This window comes from Lampetra planeri, chromosome 11 (assembly GCF_965212315.1).
Source record: "Lampetra planeri chromosome 11, kcLamPlan1.2.h2, whole genome shotgun sequence".
Taxonomy (NCBI): domain Eukaryota; kingdom Metazoa; phylum Chordata; class Hyperoartia; order Petromyzontiformes; family Petromyzontidae; genus Lampetra; species Lampetra planeri.
Window position 1 is genome coordinate 2,698,935 of NC_136117.1, and position 21,464 is coordinate 2,720,398.

At 44.5% G+C, this 21,464-nt stretch overlaps 1 protein-coding gene across 3 annotated transcripts in view; it reads right to left on the reverse strand.

The window, feature by feature from the left end:
- The window catches only part of LOC144721208 (von Willebrand factor A domain-containing protein 7-like), a 33,793-nt gene extending 12,611 nt beyond the window's left edge, over positions 1-21,182 (reverse strand). The window contains exons 1-16 of one of the 3 annotated variants that reach the window (XM_078598636.1): positions 20,528-21,182; positions 18,502-18,624; positions 18,047-18,229; positions 16,672-16,744; positions 14,368-14,465; positions 13,886-14,050; positions 12,204-12,413; positions 11,932-12,070; positions 11,126-11,283; positions 10,282-10,539; positions 9,434-9,706; positions 7,478-7,644; positions 5,343-5,457; positions 3,569-3,770; positions 1,070-1,160; positions 564-772 (exon numbers count right to left, since the gene is read on the reverse strand). In XM_078598636.1, coding sequence (XP_078454762.1) covers positions 564-772; positions 1,070-1,160; positions 3,569-3,770; positions 5,343-5,457; positions 7,478-7,644; positions 9,434-9,706; positions 10,282-10,539; positions 11,126-11,283; positions 11,932-12,070; positions 12,204-12,413; positions 13,886-14,050; positions 14,368-14,465; positions 16,672-16,744; positions 18,047-18,229; positions 18,502-18,624; positions 20,528-20,771 — 2,708 coding nt within the window. In that variant the 5' untranslated portion in view covers positions 20,772-21,182. The remainder of the gene's footprint in view (positions 1-563; positions 773-1,069; positions 1,161-3,568; positions 3,771-5,342; positions 5,458-7,477; positions 7,645-9,433; positions 9,707-10,281; positions 10,540-11,125; positions 11,284-11,931; positions 12,071-12,203; positions 12,414-13,885; positions 14,051-14,367; positions 14,466-16,671; positions 16,745-18,046; positions 18,230-18,501; positions 18,625-20,527) is intronic. The other 2 variants (XM_078598639.1, XM_078598640.1) reach the window with 2 other exon arrangements.
- Between the last annotated feature and the right edge of the window lie 282 nt (positions 21,183-21,464).

The following is a 21,464-nucleotide window of genomic DNA, read 5'->3' on the forward strand; positions in this document are numbered from 1 at the left end:
GGCGAGGCCGAGATACATGGAAGGGCTCTTCTTTGACCATAGTTCATGATAGATATGGACATGCAAACAATTATCCACTGCCTCTTTTTTTTGCTGTCCAGCTAGTCTGCCCTAGGGCTGTGCCAGACCAATCTGGTATGGCTTAGAAGGAGCCAGCATTGCAAAAGCCGAGCCGTTCTTCCGACGTCACATGCATTGAAGGTGTGACGTAAGCATCACGCGTTCAGGTAAAGTTACATCAACATAATCAAATTTATTCAATCCCACCCCCGGCCAGCGCGAGATTCAGATAGCTTGTGAGGCCAGCGGATCACGGTTCGGTTCTGATACGGCAAATAGCCCAGTGAAAAACCACGCTGTCAATCTGCATTCATCTTTGATTCGGCACGGTGGACTTGTACGGAACCGCGACAGCCCCGGGCTACCATGGCTCGAATATGCCAGTGAAAGAGGGGCATACTTGCCTTCATTTAAAAGATCCACACGATACTATTTCCAATTTAAGCAAGTATAGCATTATGCCAATTGCATATTTATCTAAAAGATACAGAAGCACATTTTACTTGTAATAAACGAGCAGCATGTCCCCCTGCTGGCTCGTTGTGAGCTGGCTCAGGGGATCTCCCCGCTCCACTGTTATGTTGAATGTGCCCGGTCGGTCGTCGTTCACTCCCAGTTGCAGCTGCCACGTGTGTTGCTCGCAACTGCCGAGGGTCGTGCACTGGCTTTCAACGGCCAGTTTCCAAAGGGTGGGTGACACCGTGTCTGGAGTCTGCACAGTCACACGCACACGTCACCATGTGTAGAGATGCACGCCCGCAAAGCAATACACCAGGAATCCGCACGTCGTCGCACAAATCCCAGAGTTCATGTAAAGGGATTCTTCCGCAGTGTAATGATTCGGTACGGTGGACTTGCACGGAAGTTGAACTAATGGCTAAGTTTCTAAAATCCTCCTGCGAACACACTCCAATATCAATCACGTATCTACACGTTGCATCGTTATTGTGCCTATCTAACAACATATTGCAAAGATGAATGCAGATTGACAAATGTGGAGGGAACTGACGGTGTTTTCCTTGACGATGACAGCGACAGAGAAGGCAAGCGTAGTGGAAGAGCCCCCTCCTGACTTGCTGATGGCCGTCACGTACACCGTGCTGCAAAGACAGGCGGAGTCAACTGACAACTCACTTGCTAGAGCTTCTCGCTGTGCGTTTCACATTCGACCGGAACTCGTCCAATCGTCAGTAAACGGGGGCACACTTGCAGGTCAGAGCACGTGTGGGTTAAAGTGGGGGGGTGATGGTGCAGTGGTTAGCACACTCCGTTACGAACTCGGCGACCCAAGTTCAATACCAGTGACGATTATCTGAACTTCATACACACACGATTCTCGTTCACACCGAGAATCGTGTGTGTATAAAGCCAGTATTTTTAATCCATAAATTGTATGTGGTTGGTTCATGGAAACCCTGCAGGTTTGGTTTATAAATGAGAAAAACTTCGAAGCAATGGTGACCCAGAGGCATAAGTGGAGCTGGACATACTGGGGCAGTCACTCTTCCAAAACAATATCAATGTGGATGACGTGGCAGGTGACCGTTGTAATGAAACATAAACTTGGCTATTTACTCAAATCTACTAGCAATTTCGCCGATAACGTGTACAAAACTATACACAGTGCACTAAACTATATACAGTGTACTAAACCATATACAGTGTACTAAACCATATACAGTGTACTAAACCATATACAGTGTACTAAACCATATACAGTGCACTAAAATAAAGAGTGTACGAAACTATATACAGTGCACTAAACTATTTACAGTGTACCAAGCTATAAACAAGATACTTAACTATATATACTCGCCGTGTGATAGAGAAAACAGCACATCTCCACTCCGCGCTATCATGGACAGGCAGAATGGCTTCCTATGTTTAATACGGGCTTTACTTTCCATAGACACGATTCAATAGCAATGGAAGGAAGACTTCCTCACCTCACCCCTTTATATAAACACAATTTTCACATCAAGAATGTTAATTTTGGGGTCATTACCTTGAATGGCTCAATCAGGAAAGTGGGAATAACTGGGAAACTGGGTTATGAAAAGCATGAAATATATTCAGAAGATTTCAAATTTTGCAATGAGTCTTCAACTTAACTCGTGGCTAAAATCTGAGCAATTCAGCTGATGATGTGATTCGCTAACGATATGAAGTTCAACTTCACTTGTTTTGATTTTCAGGCAACATTCTGGGAACTGCGCAAGTGGTGAAAAGGACGGTTAACGAATAGCAAAATGTGGATGAAGCATCATTCCGCCTAAATAATTATAATAGCCTTCCGCAGGTAGTCGTGCAGCAGCAAATTCGTTGAGCAGCAGTAAAAAATTGTTTTTAAACCATATGTGGGCTTGGTCAGCTTCGCTGTGTATCAGTGCCAGGTAGAATTTTAAATGGACCAGCCATGGAAGGGCTCTTCTTTGACCATAGTACATGATAGATATGGACATGCAAACAATTATCCACTGCCTCATTTTTTGCTGTCCAGCCCTAGGGCTGTGCCAGACCAACCTGGTATGGCTTAGAAGGAGCCAGCATGTTTATTTCCACTGCAAAAGCCGAGCCGTTCTGCCGACGTCACTTGCATTGAAGGTGTGACGTTAGTATCACGCGTTCAGGTGTAGTTACACCAACATAATCAAATGTGTTCAATCCCACCCCCGGCCAGCGCCAGATTCAGATACCTTGTGAGGCCAGCGGATCACGGTTCAGTTCTGACACGGAAAATAGCCCAGTGAAAAACCACGCTGACCGCGACAGCCCCGGGCTAGCATGGCTCGAATATGCCAGTGAAAGAGGGGCATACTTGCCTTCATTTAAATGATCCACACGATACTATTTTCCATTTAAGCAAGTATAGCATTATGCCAATTGCACATTTATCTAAAAGATACAGAAGCACATTTTACTTGTAATAAACGAGCAGCATGTCTTCAACTTGACTCGTGGCTAAAATCTATGAGCAACTCAGCTGATGACGTGATTCGCTAACGATATCAAAGTTCAACTTCACATGTTTTGATTTTCAGGCAACATTCTGGGAACTGTGCTCGTTTTCCTCCAGGAAGGCACAAATCCCATCATGACCTGCAAGAATGTCACGTGATCAACCACATTGCATGTACTACGAGCTCAGCTTGTCCTCTTATAAGATATTTTATTCTGATTGACTTGCAGTGTCCGTCATCTGGCGACCCAATTATGTTCATCTTCAAATTAAGCAAATAAAAACCAAGTTGAATATGGTGGCTGTTTGTCCTTTCATTACTTTTTGGCTTGAGACCATGAACTGAATTGATTTGAGAACTGGCACTTTGAACCCAATAACGCAATGGTGCCGACTCACTGTACTTTGACCCTGGACATTAACCATTTGAACCACTCAGCCACCTCTCACCCAAGCTTTCTCGTTAAGATTATATTCCTGAATTGTGTGATGCTGCAGCCTCCATTACTGCAATGCCGAAGAACCGCTACACAATTTCGCATCCTTCACCTGGCAAGGAATCTGGCATCAACAGGCACTGAGACATTCAGTGCTATGGTCTGATTTTTGCAAGGCTCCAGCTTCACCACGACCGGGCGCAGCGTCTGAAGCCATCCCTGGTCGTCACTTGCCGACACCAAGAAGGTGGCAGCTGCACCGTTGTTTTTCAGCACCACGAGGAGTGGGGAGGCATTGCCCGGCAAAATCATCACTGCGAAACACAAAAGACAAAGATCCCTCGTGGAGCCTTTAACAGACTGTTGGCTCAAGTTCTGTTCGTGAGTAGCACTGATGAAGAAATGACACGGCACATGAGATGGGGTGGGTGGCTCACACTGTTCCCAGCCACCTTTGTCTCCCCAGTGCTAATCTTTACATACCACACCGGGTACTCATTTAAGGTTGCTTAGACCTAGGGAAGGCACGGGGCTGGTTTAAATATTTCCCGATATTAGTGGTCATGAGTGGGAATCAAAGTCTGGTCGCTGGGTTTGTAGCAGTGCGCTAACCTCGACACACAGGCATACACAGCAGTGCAGCACCGTTTCCTTATGATTAATTCCACCATTTATACTCTAATGCTGCCCATGGTGTCGTGGTCAGCGCACTGAATATCCAAATCAAAAAGTCGCGGGTTCGATTCCATCTCCTGGTGCAGAAGTATAAACAATGGGCAAGTTCTTAAATCATCACCTCCTCCCCACCTCTGCCCACGCAACAGTGTAAATGGCGACACCAGTTCGTCGATCGACAGTTTGCGTGTTATGGGGTATAGTGTGGGTACTTCTTAACATGTCTGACCAGCATGGAAGAGTAGGCTAAATACCTTCTAGCGGGGCTCTCTAGAGCTCCATCTTGCGGAGCCCCTTAAACCAGCTGCGGTGTGGTAAAGAGATTGCAGGGCTGAACTTTTACATTGTAAAACTAATCCAAAAAAATATTATTCTCCCCCTTATTAAAACACTGGGTTTAAAAACAATGCCCCTGTTATTTGCTTTGTATTCCACTTGGAAAAAGATGCTGACCAACTAAATTTTCAAGAATCTTCTCGAGCCAGTCTATGTGGACAACATATAAATGCAGGAGTTGGCTGTGTCGGGTGGTGGCGGATTTAACAACACATTGATATTTACACAATCTAACCAAAAAAACTATATTATGAATACTTTGTGTTTGCTGTACTTAGTTTATGTTACATATTTGTTGTTAGCATTGTTTTTGTTAGCTCTCAATACTTGCATACGTGTTGTACTTATCTGCATTTACTATAATTTACAACGGTTACGTTTCTCCTTGTTTTGATCCAGGTCTTCCTTCAAAAAGACTTTCCAGCTCTGAATTCGAATTCGTTTTAAACCACGTAAATGGAAAAAATGGAAATGTACGTAAGCGGATTTTTTCTTTCATTTTTCAATGTTTTAAAAAGTGTTGTGTTTTTTTGGTCTATTTCCCTCAGAATCTACACATCAATGATTATTTGTGTATTTCATTAACTGTTCTGTTTATTACGAAGTAAAAGCATTACTAAAACAGTGCTACATGTGTATTTCCTAATTTACTCTTGCCATACCCCCACACTCTCTATGCCTGTCGTGTTTGTAGGGAAAAATCATATAACTTTGTATTTTCATAATACATATACAAACACATGACATTGCCTTTGCATCGCATACACCAAAGGTAAATCCTGCCAGTGTACACGACGCAGATGTGTATGCGTGTGCAGACACAACGTCATGGGAAGGTGCGAGGGTTCGTTTGCTGTGGTTTTAGTGAATCTCACCGTCGTCCGGGTTGTCGAGGATGAGCTCAAAGCTCTCAATGCGTTTCAGCTTTGTTTGCAGCCGGCAGAATGTGACGTTTCCAGGCGATAGGCCACACACTGCCACCATGAACGGCTGGGGGACAGAAACACAACGGAAAGGCGGTTACTGCCTAGAGTACACGGGTACACCCATGGAAGAGTTACACTCGATTGCACGATCATCATCACCTGCCATGATCAACTTACTGTTGGATGAAGGACTCCCCAGGCTGCTGCCATCTATCACGATCCTGCGATGTAATAATAATGAACTAACACTGCCTCTATTTAGGACTGAAACAGGAATACGTCTCAACAATTTTGACTATCGCCTGATGAAGCTGGTTGTTGTAATCACCAGTGAAATGTCGTACTCGAATTGTACATGTTGTGGGTTTACTCTCCAACACACCGGTGTGCTTAAATAGTAACTAATTGGCACGTTTTGTTTACGTGACAAACCTCACTAATTAGCTATGTCAGGCGGTGGCACGTTTAACGACACTTTTATATTTATACGATCCAACCCAAAAAAAAACTTTGTTATTGATTTAATCGTTCCATTTCCCTGGTGGACGTCCTCTTGCTCCCACACTGTCACCATTCTTGACCATCGCCCATCGGCCCTGCAAACCGCGACACGTCCTACCCAAGCCCCACTTGCTTTCTTTAACGGTTTCAACGATGTCTCTAACCTGTGTATATTCTCCAATCGATACCCAGCAGCCATCGTGGTCAATAAAATGAGAATCACCACTTCATGGGAGGTCACCACCAAGGGGGGCGCCATGGTGGCGAGATCTTAACACCTGTTTTGTTGCCAGAAAAAAGGGGAAAAACCTATTATCTTATCCTTTCTGTGTTCAAAACGTCACTTATTTCCATATTATTTTCCTTCTAGGGCAGCGTTATTGACAAATGTGTGGAGTTTCTGTTATAGGCGCTTTGGCTGTGTACCTCTGCCAATACAGTATCGCACAACAAACATTTATGATGTGTAAATATAGTCTGAAGTGTGCACAACACGCATTTTCTCTAAATCGTTTCTAGAAGGATTAATGGAGTAAAAACCGGTATAAGCCAACAAACAAATATATGCAATACTAGGCACACATTATGAGAATAGGTTTTCCCCTTTTTTCTGGCAACAAAACTGAAACCTTTTTTTTACGAGGAATCATGTCTGCATTAACCACGATACTTGTGGTCAAAATGAAAACAAAAACACTGATAATATATGCATTGTCCTTGAAACTGAGCTGTATGCCTTTTGGCGTCCTCTGGTCTAACACCAATTGAGACGAGTATCCAAAAAAAGCTGTCTCTGGTGTGGACCAATCAGTTTCAAAGACAATGCATATATTATCAGAGTATGTTTTTTGTTTGCATTCTGACCACAATTATTGTGGTTAATGCAAACATGAATCCTTGTCAAAGGTTTCAGTTTGGTGTTTTAACATCCTAACACCACTTTTGTTGCCAGAACAAAGGGGAAAACCTATTCTCATATTTCGGTACTGGCAAAGGAGGTGTGGGGGTTGTTGTTGTGTTGTTAGCCCTCTTCAGCTTCGTCAGCGATAGACAAAGGAATATTTCGTAATAATTCCTAGCTTTGGCAAAAAATAAAACTTTCAACCTTCGACATTCTGCCATGTTCGGTTACCAGCATTTTTCCCGAGGATATCAAAAGTAACATCTGACAGCCGAGGTTTCCTCCTCGGTCGTCCAGACTAGCATCACTCCTTTTTCATCTCAGAACATCTATATTTGAGTCTACATTTCTCTAATCTCACTATATCTCTATCCCTCGTCTATATCTCTTCTGTCATTGCACTCGGATTTGAATACATTGGGCAGCCCCAATAATAATTCATGCTCAGGGCCCGCAATGGGCCAACACCATTGATGGCCCAGACCCAGCAGTGATGGATGGGAGCTCCTGCACAAACACCACCCAGGAGGAGCCCAGAGCTCTGAGCCACACCTCACCAGGATGAAACATAGCAACAGTAGGGACCTTGATAACCCGAAGCATGGGACTACAAAGCAAACCTTGTCTTTGATCTGTACGCTCAACAATGGAAACATTTGTATCTTCCCCTCGCGCCTCTTACAGTGGGGTCACTGAAGTTGAGGGGAACGCCAAATTCGCCACTTGACTCCTCGTCTTGGGCCTGAAGATCTACGATGGTCACACCGTCTGCGTTTTGCATCTGCACATTTGTCATCCTGTAGCCGGCTTCGAGACCCAGAGGCTTAACCCAGAGCAGGTATGACACACCTGCACACGCCGAGACAGCATTGACATGCAAAAGGAAAATGCACAAATACACAAACGCACGCATCATTATGTACACACACAATATACAGTGAGGGAAAAAAGTATTTGATCCCCTGCTGATTTTGTACGTTTGCCCACTGACAAAAAAATGATCAGTCTATAATTTTAATGGTAGGTTTATTTGAACAGTGAGAGACAGAATAACAACAAACAAATCCAGAACAACGCATGTCAAAAATGTTATAAATTGATTTGCATTTTAATGAGGGAAATAAGTATTTGACCCCTCTGCAAAACATGACTTCGTACTTAGTGGAAAAAAACCCTTGTTGGCAATCATAGAGGTCAGACGTTTCTTGTAGTTGGCCACCAGGTTTGCACACATCTCAGGAGGGATTTTGTCCCACTCCTCTTTGCGGATCTTCTCCAAGTCATTAAGGTTTCGAGGCTGACGTTTGGCAACTCGAACCTTCATCTCCCTCCACAGATTCTCTATGGGATTAAGGTCTAGAGACTGGCTAGGCCACTCCAGGACCTTAATGTGCTTCTTCTTGAGCCACTCCTTTGTTGCCTTGGCCGTGTGTTTTGGGTCATTGTCATGCTGGAATACCCATCCACGACCCATTTTCAATGCCCTGGCTGAGGGAAGGAGATTCTCACCCAAGATTTGATGGTACATGGCCCTGTCCATCGTCCCTTTGATGCGGTGAAGTTGTCCTGTCCCCTTAGCAGAAAAACACCCCCAAAGCATAATGTTTCCACCTCCATGTTTGACGGTGGGGATGGTGTTCTTGCGGTCATAGGCAGCATTCCTTCTCCTCCTCCTCCAAATAGGGCGAGTTGAGTTGATGCCAAAGAGCTCCATTTTGGTCTCATCTGACCACAACACTTTCACCCAGTTGTCCTCTGAATCATTCAGATGTTCATTGGCAAACTTCAGACGGGCATGTATATGTGCTTTTGTGAGCAGGGGGACCTTGCGGGCGCTGCAGGATTTCAGTCCTTCACGGCGTAGTGTGTTACCAACTGTTTTCTTGGTGACTATGGTCTCAGTTGCCTTGAGATCATTGACAAGATCCTCCCGTGTAGTTCTGGGCTGATTCCTCACCGTTCTCATGATCATTGCAACTCCACGAGGTGAGATCTTGCATGGAGCCCCAGGCCGAGGGATATTGACAGTTCTTTTGTGTTTCTTCCATTTGCGAATAATCGCACCAACTATTGTCACCTTCTCACCAAGCTGCTTGGCGATGGTCTTGTAGCCCATTCCAGCTTTGTGTAGGTCTACAATCTTGTCCCTGACATCCTTGGAGAGCTCTTTGGTCTTGGCCATGGTGGAGAGTTTGGAATCTGATTGATTGATTTCTTCTGTGAACAGGTGTCTTTTATACAGGTAACAAGCTGATATTAGGAGCAATCCCTTTAAGAGTGTGCTCTTAATCTCATCTTGTTACCTGTATAAAAGACACCTGGGAGCCAGAAATCTTTCTGATTGAGAGGGGGTCAAATACTTATTTCCCTCATTAAAATGCCAATCAATTTAGAACATTTTTGACATGCGTTTTTCTGGATTTTGTTGTTGTTATTCTGTCTCTCACTGTTCAAATAAACCTACCATTACAATTATAGACTGATCATTTCTTTGTCAGTGGGCAAACGTACAAAATCAGCAGGGGATCAAATACTTTTTTCCCTCACTGTATATACCTTGTTAGCTTTTAAAACTGCATTTTAAAGTAGAGAACTTATTCAAAGAGTACTTACTCTGATTGACAAAACTTAATGTAACCTTGACAACGCGATGTGGCGCCGGTGATGATCAAGAAGAGAACCGCGATTGTACCAGTGACGAGCTGCCCCTCAACAGGCAACATGTATCCGTTCTTCTGCTGCAGGATGTCGTAGGAGAAGTCGAACATGCTCTTCCCCGTCACCTCAACTCGGTACGGCGCTGCAGGGCCCAAGATGCGCGCGCGCCACTCCCCGGACTGCGGGATGGCTACGCACAGCACGCGGAAACTCTCCGTGTCCACCAGCAGCTCGACACTTTCGTCACGCTCACCTAGGCAGTATACGGGGCAGTGCGGAGCAAATAAATACATTACTGAGTGAGCAAACACAAGTTATCCAACAGGAGGTAAAAAAACTTCCAAAACCACTCTGGTGATTAATAATTAGAGTAGACTAATGTTTCGGGCAATGGCCCTTCTTCAGGTGCTGTGAAGAAGAGCCAAACATGACCCCAAAGTTGTTAATGTGTGGCGTTTTTTTTAAATGTGTGCACCACTCCCAATGCCACGTCACCATTCAAGTAACATCATTATTTGCCGAATGGTGCAAATAATAATGTAATACATTTATATATTGGAACATTGACGTGAGAGCTATTTACAAAAAAATGCTCTTATTAAGTTATGAGAAAAAAATTGCACGGACTTATTTAACTGGAGGTGGGTTCCTCACAACTGTCAAAGCAGCGATGAAATGCTTCAAAAAGAAACCGACCACAAAGTTACGCACTGATCTATAATTATAGGAGCGATGCAACATCTCTTGGTCAGGGCACACCTCAAGAGTGACACAAAGGGAAATGTTCGCGAAGGGAAATGGAGGGTTGGCAATGAGAGACAGGGTCACCGGAGGGCCGGTAGAGCTCCACGTCGAAGTCCACCGGGGCACGAACTGAAACAGCGAACTCGGCGAGTGTGGGCTCCACGGAAAAATGCACATCCCCGGGCGGAGCGGAGGAGATGCGCAGCAGCGTGACGGGCGCCGCGTTCAGGTCCAGCATCACGCTGCCCAGCACACCGGGGAGCTTCTCCTTGGTGGTGAGTATGTACGAGCCGCCAGAGAATTCCGCAAGGATCTCAAACACGTTCTTCGTGGCGGAGCGCTCTGCATGGAAATTGATTGATGTGCGGGGACATGTCAGAGCGTAAGTGGAAGTGGTTGGATGTGTGAACCAAAAAACCTGTGCGTGCATGCAACACTATCTATTTTTATATTCTTGGTTCTTTCAGTAAATTCACGTAAAGTCACGTACAAAAAAAAACTATCTATTTTAGTTAACGCTTCATATGCTACGTGTAATAAAATGAAAGCTGAAGAGTAATTTAAAAGTCAACTAACATATTTAATATATATTTAACAGAGTTACTGAGGGCAGGCCCAAAGGCCTAACTTCTCAAGCAGTCAGCAACAAACAGCACCATCAAAGTTGGAAAGAGTTTAACACGTTGCTTGAATTTAGCAAGGTTGAGAGAGGTTGGGAAAGAGGCACAATGGTAGTGAATTCTTCACATTGTGGTGGTTGAACGTTTGGTAGACCCAGTCCTCAATATGGGTGGAGGAATCAATGAGTGAAGCTAAATGATTGAAGTTCATGGGAGTGGTTGAAAAAGAACAAATAAGTGAACGCATAAAGGAAATTAAAAAAGTCACGTGAGATATGTATGCGGATGCACGCACTGCACAACTGTACTTTGACGGAGGCTTCGTTTTCTGCGGTCATCATCTTCACAGTATTCCCCAGTGTTGATGATGTTCACCTTGGCTTCCTTTTTAGCAATCTCATCCTCCACCTTATCTCTTTCGCTTTCATCTTTTGCCCCCGCATCCGTGATCAGATACAGTCGTGATCTGTGGGTAGAACCAATATTCGCGCTGCTAATAATCAACACATTGACATTTAGTGTAAATTAAGACACCCACACGTAAATATTAATCAAATTAACGTAACAATAGGTACAGATCTTATTTTATTATTACGTCATGGTTTGTGTATGTACGTTGAAATTATTTTCCATTGTATGTAGCCAACCGTGCTCATCAGAGGTGTGGGTGTAAAAATGGACACCGGTTGGTGAGCTGGTATGTTTACTATACAGTTCGGCAACTTAAGAATGATCCGTCAGCATTGACCATATAGTGGTGCAGCGTGGCTGGCGTGGACCGTGGTGCAACGAATGAAATGCAGGGCACACTGTGTCAATTTCCCCCCACTTTTGGTAGCCAGCGCATTGTCCCCCAGGACCCCCCAGTGCAGTGGCTCCGCCTGCACACTCAACAGCTATGCCACTGGATCATTTTCTTGGAAATAACATTGCAAGTAATATATTTTATCAATTAGGTGTTTTGAGTCAGAGCTTAATATGTAATGCAACTCGTATTGTTGCACTGTTGTAATCTGTGGTAATGTTCTGACAAGCAAAGCTAGTGTCGCAATTCTGAACGGTTGATGACTGTAACTCTTTAACGTCATTTGTGGCTATCAATTAAGAACTTTACCGTGGAGAACAAAATTCCAGTGCTCTCATTATACCACTCAGGGCCATCTCAGGGCAGTCTCCTCCACCGCCAATTTTAAGGTTCTGCACTTCTTGCATAATGTCTTGCATGCTTTCCAATTTAAAAACTGGCCCAACATCTACATGGAAAAGAGCACAGAATGCACAGGTAAAACAATCATGAATACCGTTTTTCTGAAGCAGTGTCACTCCTCTACCCAATAGGTGGATAGTGTGCTGTCAGAGGGAACTTGTGAATCTTTACTCATGTACCTGGATCACCAAAAGGCACGAGGATGTATGATTCTGGGGCATCAGGGCTGTTTTGTAAGGAGTCAGCTATTATTTCCATTTGTTTATGGACATTTTCAATGTCCTCTTCCATGCTTCCTGTGACATCAAGGATGAAGGCAAGCGAGTATCCTGGAAGATTAAAGACTTCCTTGAATTTCTCAAAACCCAAGGTTGACAGAATGCCCCAATCTGCATCGATCACACGAGACAAAACAGGTTTTTTATAGTCAAGAACATTGCAGGTATTTCAATATGACCAATAATATAACTTATATGAATGGGAACGATGCATTTCAGTTGAGTAATGCATGTCGCGATCAGAATGCTGGTGGAAAGTTCTGAGGAAGGAAGCTTGCTGCCCTGGTTAATGTTCAACGTTCATGAGCTGATTGGACATTCCACCCTCTGGAATGAGCGGAGTGCAAGTCCTCTCTACAATCATCACTGACTTTTAATTTTGGACAGGTCGAGAAGATCCTGATGTCACAGCACAAACCCTGCCTCTAGAAGCAGTCCACATAACAGCCCAGGATAGGTCTGACATGTTCTAATGCATGTGTCCATGTAAGTGTGCATGTCGTGCGATAAGCAGAACGGCCCAAAGAGGAACATAACCATCCTGCAAAGGACTGAGTGACCTTGGACTTTGCGATCCCTCACCAGAATGGGAAAGTGCAGCTTCGCCCCTGTCATTTATATAGATACACATGTGTCAGAGAAAGCAAGAGTGTGAACATTGGAACAGTGTGGGAACAGTATTCCATGGTTATCACCAGAGGTGGGACAAAGTCATTGTTATGCAAGTCCAAGTCGAGTCGCAAGTCATCAAATTCATGACTCGAGTCTGACTCGAGTCCAAGTCACATGACTCGAGTCCACATCTCATAGGTGGGACAAAGTCATTGTTATGCAAGTCCAAGTCGAGTCGCAAGTCATCAAATTCATGACTCGAGTCTGACTCGAGTCCAAGTCACATGACTCGAGTCCACACCTCTGGTTATCACAGTAACAAACAAGACACACACACAATATGCCAATGTCCACCTACAATGGTTTATCATAGGAATTGTCCTCCCTAAAACAGAGCAAATATATAAATAAGTACAGTTGTCTTTCTAGATGTGTCTTTCTCCACGTTTAGGCCTAAGTTAAATGACACGTGTCTTTATATCAGTAATGATCAACATTTAACAGATTTATAGTTATCATTATTATTATTCATCATTTTGGTTGTTTACCCAGGAAAGCTTCACCAATCCTCAAGACTTTTTCAGGAGGATCCTGCCAATTTGTCAGAGTGAGGGGGCGATTTTGATTCATAATCCCAATTAGGTAATTTCCAGAACAAGGCGAGAACATACGAACTCCACGCTGAAAGGCGCCCGAGTCGGTAATTGAACCCAGTGCGACCATTGCGCCACCTTGACGGGAAACATTTTAATGTAAACATTAATTCCACGAAGTGCACACGTGTTGGGCAAGCATGGGACGTCATGTGCAGTGTATGCGGTGCCAGAACAAGATTTTACAATCTCCAGTGGTATAGTTTGGCCATATTTAGCTACTAAAGTTAGCAAATGTACACACAAGTGTTACAATAGATATCACAGTGGTAATTATATGACATAGTTAAGGCAATGAATGGTGAATAATTTATTTACTTGGTGCCACTAAGAAGTCACGCGTGGCCTGCACAGCCATCTCCCCTGCACGTCCATGCAGGTTGTGGTGTGGCGATAGTCGTGGGTCCAGTGTCTCCTTGTTTATTCCACCCCGTGGGCTTACTTTCTGCCAGATGTCATTTTTACCACCGTGGCTGCACTTTCCTGTAGTGAAGCAAGTACAGGACTAAAGAATGAGGCAGAATACATCTCTCCATTGTTCTTATTTATTTTTTAAACAGTACAATTGATGTTGAGTAGCAATTTTTTGCTATAATGTAAACATTGTGATATTAAATGTATCGTCACTAACACTGAACGCCATGAGGATGCGTTCACCGATTAAATAATACTGTGCAGATTTGCAAATTAAATGTGTGTTAGTGCTCGGTATGTAGTCTCCAACATACATTTATGTCTGCCAGAGTAACTGGTATCAAGTACTGAGCGAGGTTTGTGGGTGTAAATGTGAATTTTCACACCATTAGGTTTTCTCTGGCATTCATTTCCATGCTTGTAGCCGCTCGTTAACGGAGTGTTTGGCAAAACGTTCCAGGGGCAATCATAAACATCGCGGTCCCTGTAGAAACATAAAAACACAAAATTACTTACATAACAGCAAATTTATCGACCAGTTTATCAATGACAACACAGACTCTATGATACACTGCCAAGTTTTCCAATCTATGAGAAAATCTATCAAAATTGGTTCAATGTTTGCAAACTAATGTACTTAAAACTGTCATTTGACACGCCTAAGTAATAATCTGAGTCAATATAATTATGGGATATTCAGCGGAGACTTATGGTTCCCATGCTGGCATTCATTAATGTTGGAGTTGGTTAATCAGTTTTGTGTTCATGCAGAGAAAATACATGATGCAACTTGCTCAGGGTTGTTACTCTGGGATTTACTCAAAGCTGCATATATGTCATGAGCCGGGAACCTCACAACTGAAGTTAAACGGTGCAGTTTCCCCGTAGTAAAGTTAATATAAGAACAACAATGGCTTTTCTCTGCATTGCTCCGTTCATTACGGGTCCCAACACACGCTACCCACACGCAACAACGCTGTTAAAATCCGTGTAGGTGTACAACTCGCAATGCCACTGATCTTTGTAACTGCACTTGCAGCAGCACTTTTATTGGCTAAATAATGTCATGTGGGCTGTCATGACAACGTGAAGGCTGTATTTCAACATAGCAGACAGTGTTCATGCATGTGTTGTGACATGGAATGGGTCACTACGTAGCATAGGGCTGGTTGCTGGCAGCAGGTCACATGACAAGCCAGAGAAAGGGATGTAGGGGAAAGGTGATTGAGGGGGCACATGAGGTAGGCCCGGGAACCCGCTAGTAGGTTCTAGAAGGAGGCGTGGCTGGGGCCGAGCAAGGCCACGCTGGGAGGATAAAAGGGGACTCCGAGCGAAGGCTCGGGGCTGTTGCCTGGAGTGGGATCCCGTCGTGCTGCTGGAGTCTTCGTTGCCATCTACGTCTTCACCTTCTAGGCGTCGTCAATCAGGCAGTCTGCCAGCTGTCCTGACTGGGAGCTGTAGTTACCTCTTGTAACCTGTGAAGGCTGATAACAAATAGAGTGCCTCCTACTCCTTGTGTCACTGAGTGCATCACTGCACATGCGATCATCTAGATGTGTAATAATACAATTACGCATTTTTATTTAACCATTTTCACATTATTTCCTTCCATAAAATGCCTCTAATATTTTTTTTATTTACAGACTGAAATAGCGGCATTTTGCTCCTGGACCCCCAGACTCTCTAGGCTCGAACCCCAGGCCCTCTAGGCTGGACCCCAGATCATCTAGGCTGGATGGAGGGGCCCTCGAGATTGGACCCCCAGGATCTCTAGACTGGAACCCCAGGCCCTCGAGACTGGACCCCCAGGCTCTCTAGGCTGGACCCCCAGGCCCTCTAGGCTGGAAACCCAGGCCCTCTAGGCTGGACCCCCAGGCCCTCTAGGCTGGACCCAGAGGCCCTCGAGACTGGATCCCCAGGCTCTCGAGACTTTACCCCTATGCTCTCTAAGCTGGCCCCTCTAGGCTGAACCACCAGACCCTCTAGGCTGGACCACCAGGCACTCGAGACTGGACTCCCAGGCGAAAGTAGGGCATGAGGCAGGCCCTCTTAGGCTCCACTGCCCCTTCTTTAGTCATCACCGCTTATGTGGGCCGTGAGTTACTGATGTGCAATATGTGTTGTACTGTAATACAATGCCAAAGAAGGAGCACTAATTAATCCAGAAACATTGAGCAGGAACATGAACGTCAACTTTGCATTGCATCGTTTAACTTGAGCTTTAACCTGCTGTTAAAGGCTACAACTTGCCACCGTGCAACTCTGTTGCTAGATTCTTATGTTAACATCAATGTGCAGATTGTCTGCGCAGTTGGCTTAGTCACCGAGCGAAAGACGACACGATGTGGACAACACGATGGGGCGATTGTTGTGGTGAAATCGACTCGTTAAGGCGATCGTCATTCACCACTATACCTCATTCATCACTAACGCCAATGGACCTTCATCGTGTCATTGAAGGAGGAAATTTAAAGCGTTCGGGAAATTTTTGTCGTCATTTGATGAATAACGAAATCCCGCGCGCTCTATATATGAGGCCCGACTAACAACGGGTTAAGAGCACGCGTTATGACTTTGGAGACGTGTCTTGGAAATATAATGAAGTGAACATGTGAAATGCATGTGGGCTGAATAGGTTTACTGGGACTGGAGGTAAAATGAGCAAAAAAGGGTGTGGGGATGCCACTTGCATTTTATTTTTGAAGCAGTCGTTGCATGTGGCCTGCTGGATTGCTGCCGTCTTTAGTTCCTGGGTTGGATGTCCTGTGTTCCACAAACAAATTAACATCTAGGCTTTCATGACCAATATTATGATTCATAATATAATTTTGGGTCAGATCCCCTGAGTAAAATACGTGTTGTACATCCTCGTCCACCCAACACAGCCCATAAATTAAGGTTGCCACGTGAAGAATGTATTACTGCATCAGCACTACCTGCATGTTGGAGAGTAATTGTTAAATGTACATGGATCGCTCTTCATCAACACTACCAGTCTTCTGAAGCTGTAATACATTGGCACGGTAAATCACGTATCTTAATTAATTGGGTGTGTCGGGTGGAGGAGGATTCATGACACACATTTTACTTTCACGATCCAGGACAAACATCTTTTATGAATAATAGAGAAAATATTTCGTGAAATTCAAAAATACAGATCTAATACACTTAACCCATTTAACATATTTCCCTCCATCAGTAATTAGCATGCATGCACTTGGTTGTAGTCATTGAAGTATATTCAGCATTATTGTCATGTAAAGTACAGTATTGAGTTCAAGGAGAGACAACATCACTGACATTTGAAAAAGAGTAGACAGGAGAATGTTGTTTTCATCACTCCCTCCATGGACCTGCGAATCGTCTTCAAGTGGAGATGACAAGAAGTCATCCGCACCCATCTTGAGTAGCCAATAGGGCCCATGATGAGTAATATAATAATATACTCATGTATCCAGAAGAGCCACAGTGAGTCGTATTGCATTACGTTTTTATTAAGATGTTTTCAGCTAACTACAGAGCATACATTATACAAGTGGGAGGAAAGTGGAGCACCCGGAAATGGCAATTAGTCCTCTTGCTGTACTGCCTTGTCCGGGCGAGCCAAGCTATGGCTCCCCAAAACCCACGAGAAGAGAGTTCATAACGTACGTGTGATCCACCGACCCCCACTACCACCCCACAGTGCTGGGCTAGAGTCCCAGCAATATATTGTATTTTATTATTAGTAAGCTTGTTTATGCAGGAAAGCCTCACTAAGATTCAAGACGTTTAATTTCAGATGGGTCCTAGCAAGTTTTTAAATTAGGTGCGATGTTGCCGCTGTGTGTAATCCCAATTAAGTAATTTGCAGGTACATTTTCAGCATCGGGATGTTGTGCCAGTACTAGCTCTACTATTTCTTTACAAACCAGCTACATTGTACGAGAGAACCTGGAGGAAACCTATGCAGAACAGGACCTTCATTCTGTGAGGCATGTTACCGCTGTGCCACCCTGCCACCCAGACACTCGTTTGTAGACCGTTTAGCTTCACTCTGGCAGAGACCTTCTGTAGTAAACTTACCGAATGCTTGGCAGGGCTCTGTGTGTCCGAGTTCGATCCAATTGGTGTTGGAATAGAACTGTTGTAGAACATGAAGTGCCATCCCCAGGTATTTTCGCGCATCTCTCAAATGACTCTTTATTTTCTTGGATGACTCCACGTATTTAAGCATCTGGTTGCGAAACTTATTCAGCTCTTTCCTTGCTGTGTTCACCATTGTCACACACAAAGATGAATAATCAATAAAATAAATCACGTCACAAAAATCCAAGCAAATGTCTCTACACAGGTGAAAAAACCAACGCCTGCCGGGTGCCACGAGTGATGTTTTTGTGCAGGGCTGTGCACTGTGGATACCACGAGAGCTTCCTCATCTCCCGTTGTAGTGACAGGCATGCTGTACAAATACTTTAAATAAGATAACATACACTTATAAACAATAATTTCAAATATTCAACCAAACTTAATAGGGTTACCTCCTTGAAAGGCTTCACAGTGCACGTTCAAGAAGGTATTATTGGGGAACAGCGTCTCAATCAAATTGTTTCCTCTTATAATGTCCTGTATGGCATCCAAAAATGATGCCGGTGACTTGTCACCTGCCAATGAGAATGGAACATGGACACAATAAGCAACTCACGTTTAAAACGTATACAATACAAGGCACTGTAGATGCAAAATATTTTAAAAAATCTTAAATTAAAAATGTTTTTCATATATTTCAAGATATTTAGTTTGTTTAACTTTTAAGTTTGTATAACTTTGCAATGAACGTATCTAGAATGGTTAAATGTTTTTTTTTACTTGGCGCCATTTCAAAACAGGAAGTTGGTGCCGTTGCATGTGTAGTGGTTCACACGAGGGAGGCAGAAACTTCGTTGGAGGCAACACGTTCATTTCACAATACGCCCTAAAACACGAAGGGGTAAAACTACCCTTCACCAGCTACCCTAGGGAGGTATCTCCTCTGGGCTAGCTAACCCTGGCTCACCCTAGCTCACCAGAGCTAAGCCTAGCTAACTCTAGCTCACACGGGGTGGCTATCCCAGACTGGATCCTGGCTCGAGTTCCGGTCCTGTAGTCGGACAGGTCTTCTCCGGGTGACGGCTTCTGTCTTCAGTCTTGCAACAGCCCCCAGACCCATTCAGGGGTCCGGCTTATATTGCAAGTCCCGGGGCTGTTGTAGGCTACAAGATCACCTTCCATGAAGAAGAATGGGACAAGATCCTTTTGACGGTCACGGAACATCGAAACCCTAACATCACCTGGCAGGAGATTTCACTGCTGCAGTCTGGAGCCCAACAGCTCTGCCTTATTCTTGGGTAGTTCCAAATCCCTGACAAGGTCTTTCAGTTCACCTTGTGTTATGAGGTGTGGTTCAGAGGAGGAGGATGATGGGAGAAAATCTGGGTCATGTGACCTTAATGGTTCAGGTCCAGAAGTTGAATCCTCTTCAAGGGTCGTATATACTGACCCAGTAGCATATCTTGAAAACTAGAGCCAATCAACAATTTTAAGCATCATTTTCATTCTCAGTGACCCATAAATATGAAAGTTGGATTACATTTATTTCGGAAGTATTCTGGCTGTAGACCATTGTAATTTAAATTTGCAATTAAGACTCGGAGGCACGAGGAGGAACCAGAGACAGGCAGGGAGGCAGTAACGCGATGAGCTTGTGCCAATAATTCCCCCAGATGTTATCAGCCAATTAATGAGTGTTTAAACGTGGGAGTAAACTGGAGATAACCCACGCACACAAAAGGGGAAACACTATATGCTATATCTATGGGACCTTTTTGCCAGTATCCAAGATGATGAAATAATGAGAAGAGGGTTTACCCTTTCTGGTAATAAAAAAGGTGTCAAGATGTTCAAACACCAAATTGATACCTATTCTTACTTTTTCAACTCGAAATTATACAGACAGAACAAGTGGATTTCACATGCTTTGATGTACCGCCATTTGTTGTGGCGGTACATCACACCATTTGCGTACGATACACCAACCCGATCTGGTACCTCAAGAGTGCTGGATGATGACAGGCCACGCACATTGGGGCAAAGTGAGCTGCGAATATGGAGCCCGCTCGGAAGCGTGCAGAGCCGCAAAACGTTGAGCAGCACTGCACTCGGGCCTCCTACTATAAAACCAGGTAAGGCCCACTTAACTATACAGCGCTCTTTCAGAAGCGACCTGGCCACAACTGATAGATCTACGAACTTGGCTTATCATGTGGACATTTATTGCAGCCAAATAAATGCACGTTGATTCTAAATGTGGAGGGGAAAACCGGAGGACCCAGAGAAAAAAAATCTATGCGACCACCGGAAGAACATGCAAACTTCAAATATACAAAAGGCGTCAGGGTCGGAATCGGGATCGAACTCATGACTTCTTATATACCAAGCGAGGTAGTTAACATCTCGCCACAGCAGCGCCCCTACAGCGCCAGGTGACAATGCCACGCGTGATGCACGCGTGAGTCGCACGCCGCTTGCCTTTGTTGTACTTTTGGAAGAGCCTTGTCGGCGTGAGAGGTTTGAGCGTCTCGAGGGAGCCAGGCGCCAAGTTGTCCTTCCGTTCCAGAAAGAAGGCCACGGCTCGCAGCACGCCCTGCTCCGTGATGCTCTCGTCCGTGAAGTCGGCTCGCACGCCACCCAGGGAGGCAGCGTTCGGGAAGAAAGCGCCCGTCCAAGGGACAGCCACGAGCAGCAGCAGTGCAGCCAGGGCGCGAGGCCCCATGGTGCACTACACGAATAGCTCAGTGGACTTTATCTAAGATAAAAAAAAATGTTTAGTTTTACTTGTATATATATTTTAAGTTATTTACCTTTTCTATGATTTACACTCCTATCATGTGTTTGTATTGTTTGTTGATGTAACGTTAGGCAAAAGGGCATTAGAGCTCATCGGATTCCTCCAGTATGAATAACGATTTTGATTCTGATACCCACTACGTAGACCTCCCTTTCGACGAGGTCTCGCTCTGTGCTACTACTGCACGTAGTGTGGAATGTTATGGCCATGTCAATCAACTTAACTCCTCCCTCGTCCTCCTACATAAAGTACACCCACACCTATCCCACTGGGTTAATGCTCTCAACTGGAACACTCGTTCGAGCTTCCTTCTTGCATGAGCACAGTAAATCCTAGACGCAGTCGGGTCAAGCCAAATGTTTCACTTCCGCACGGGAAGAGTCGGGGCAGTTTGTAACGCAGTGTTCCAGGACAGATTCACGCAGGAAATCACAGCGGGGGGGGGGGGTCATATAGAGGGTGTCTTGCCGTGGTGTAACACAATACTGCACTGTATACTTTACACATCTCATCAGCCACTCGGAGTGCATACATTCAGCAGCATTGGTTCAACACGAGCAATTGCAATCCGGAGGACGCTGGGTTCGATTCCATCTCCCAGTTGAAACAATGGGGCAA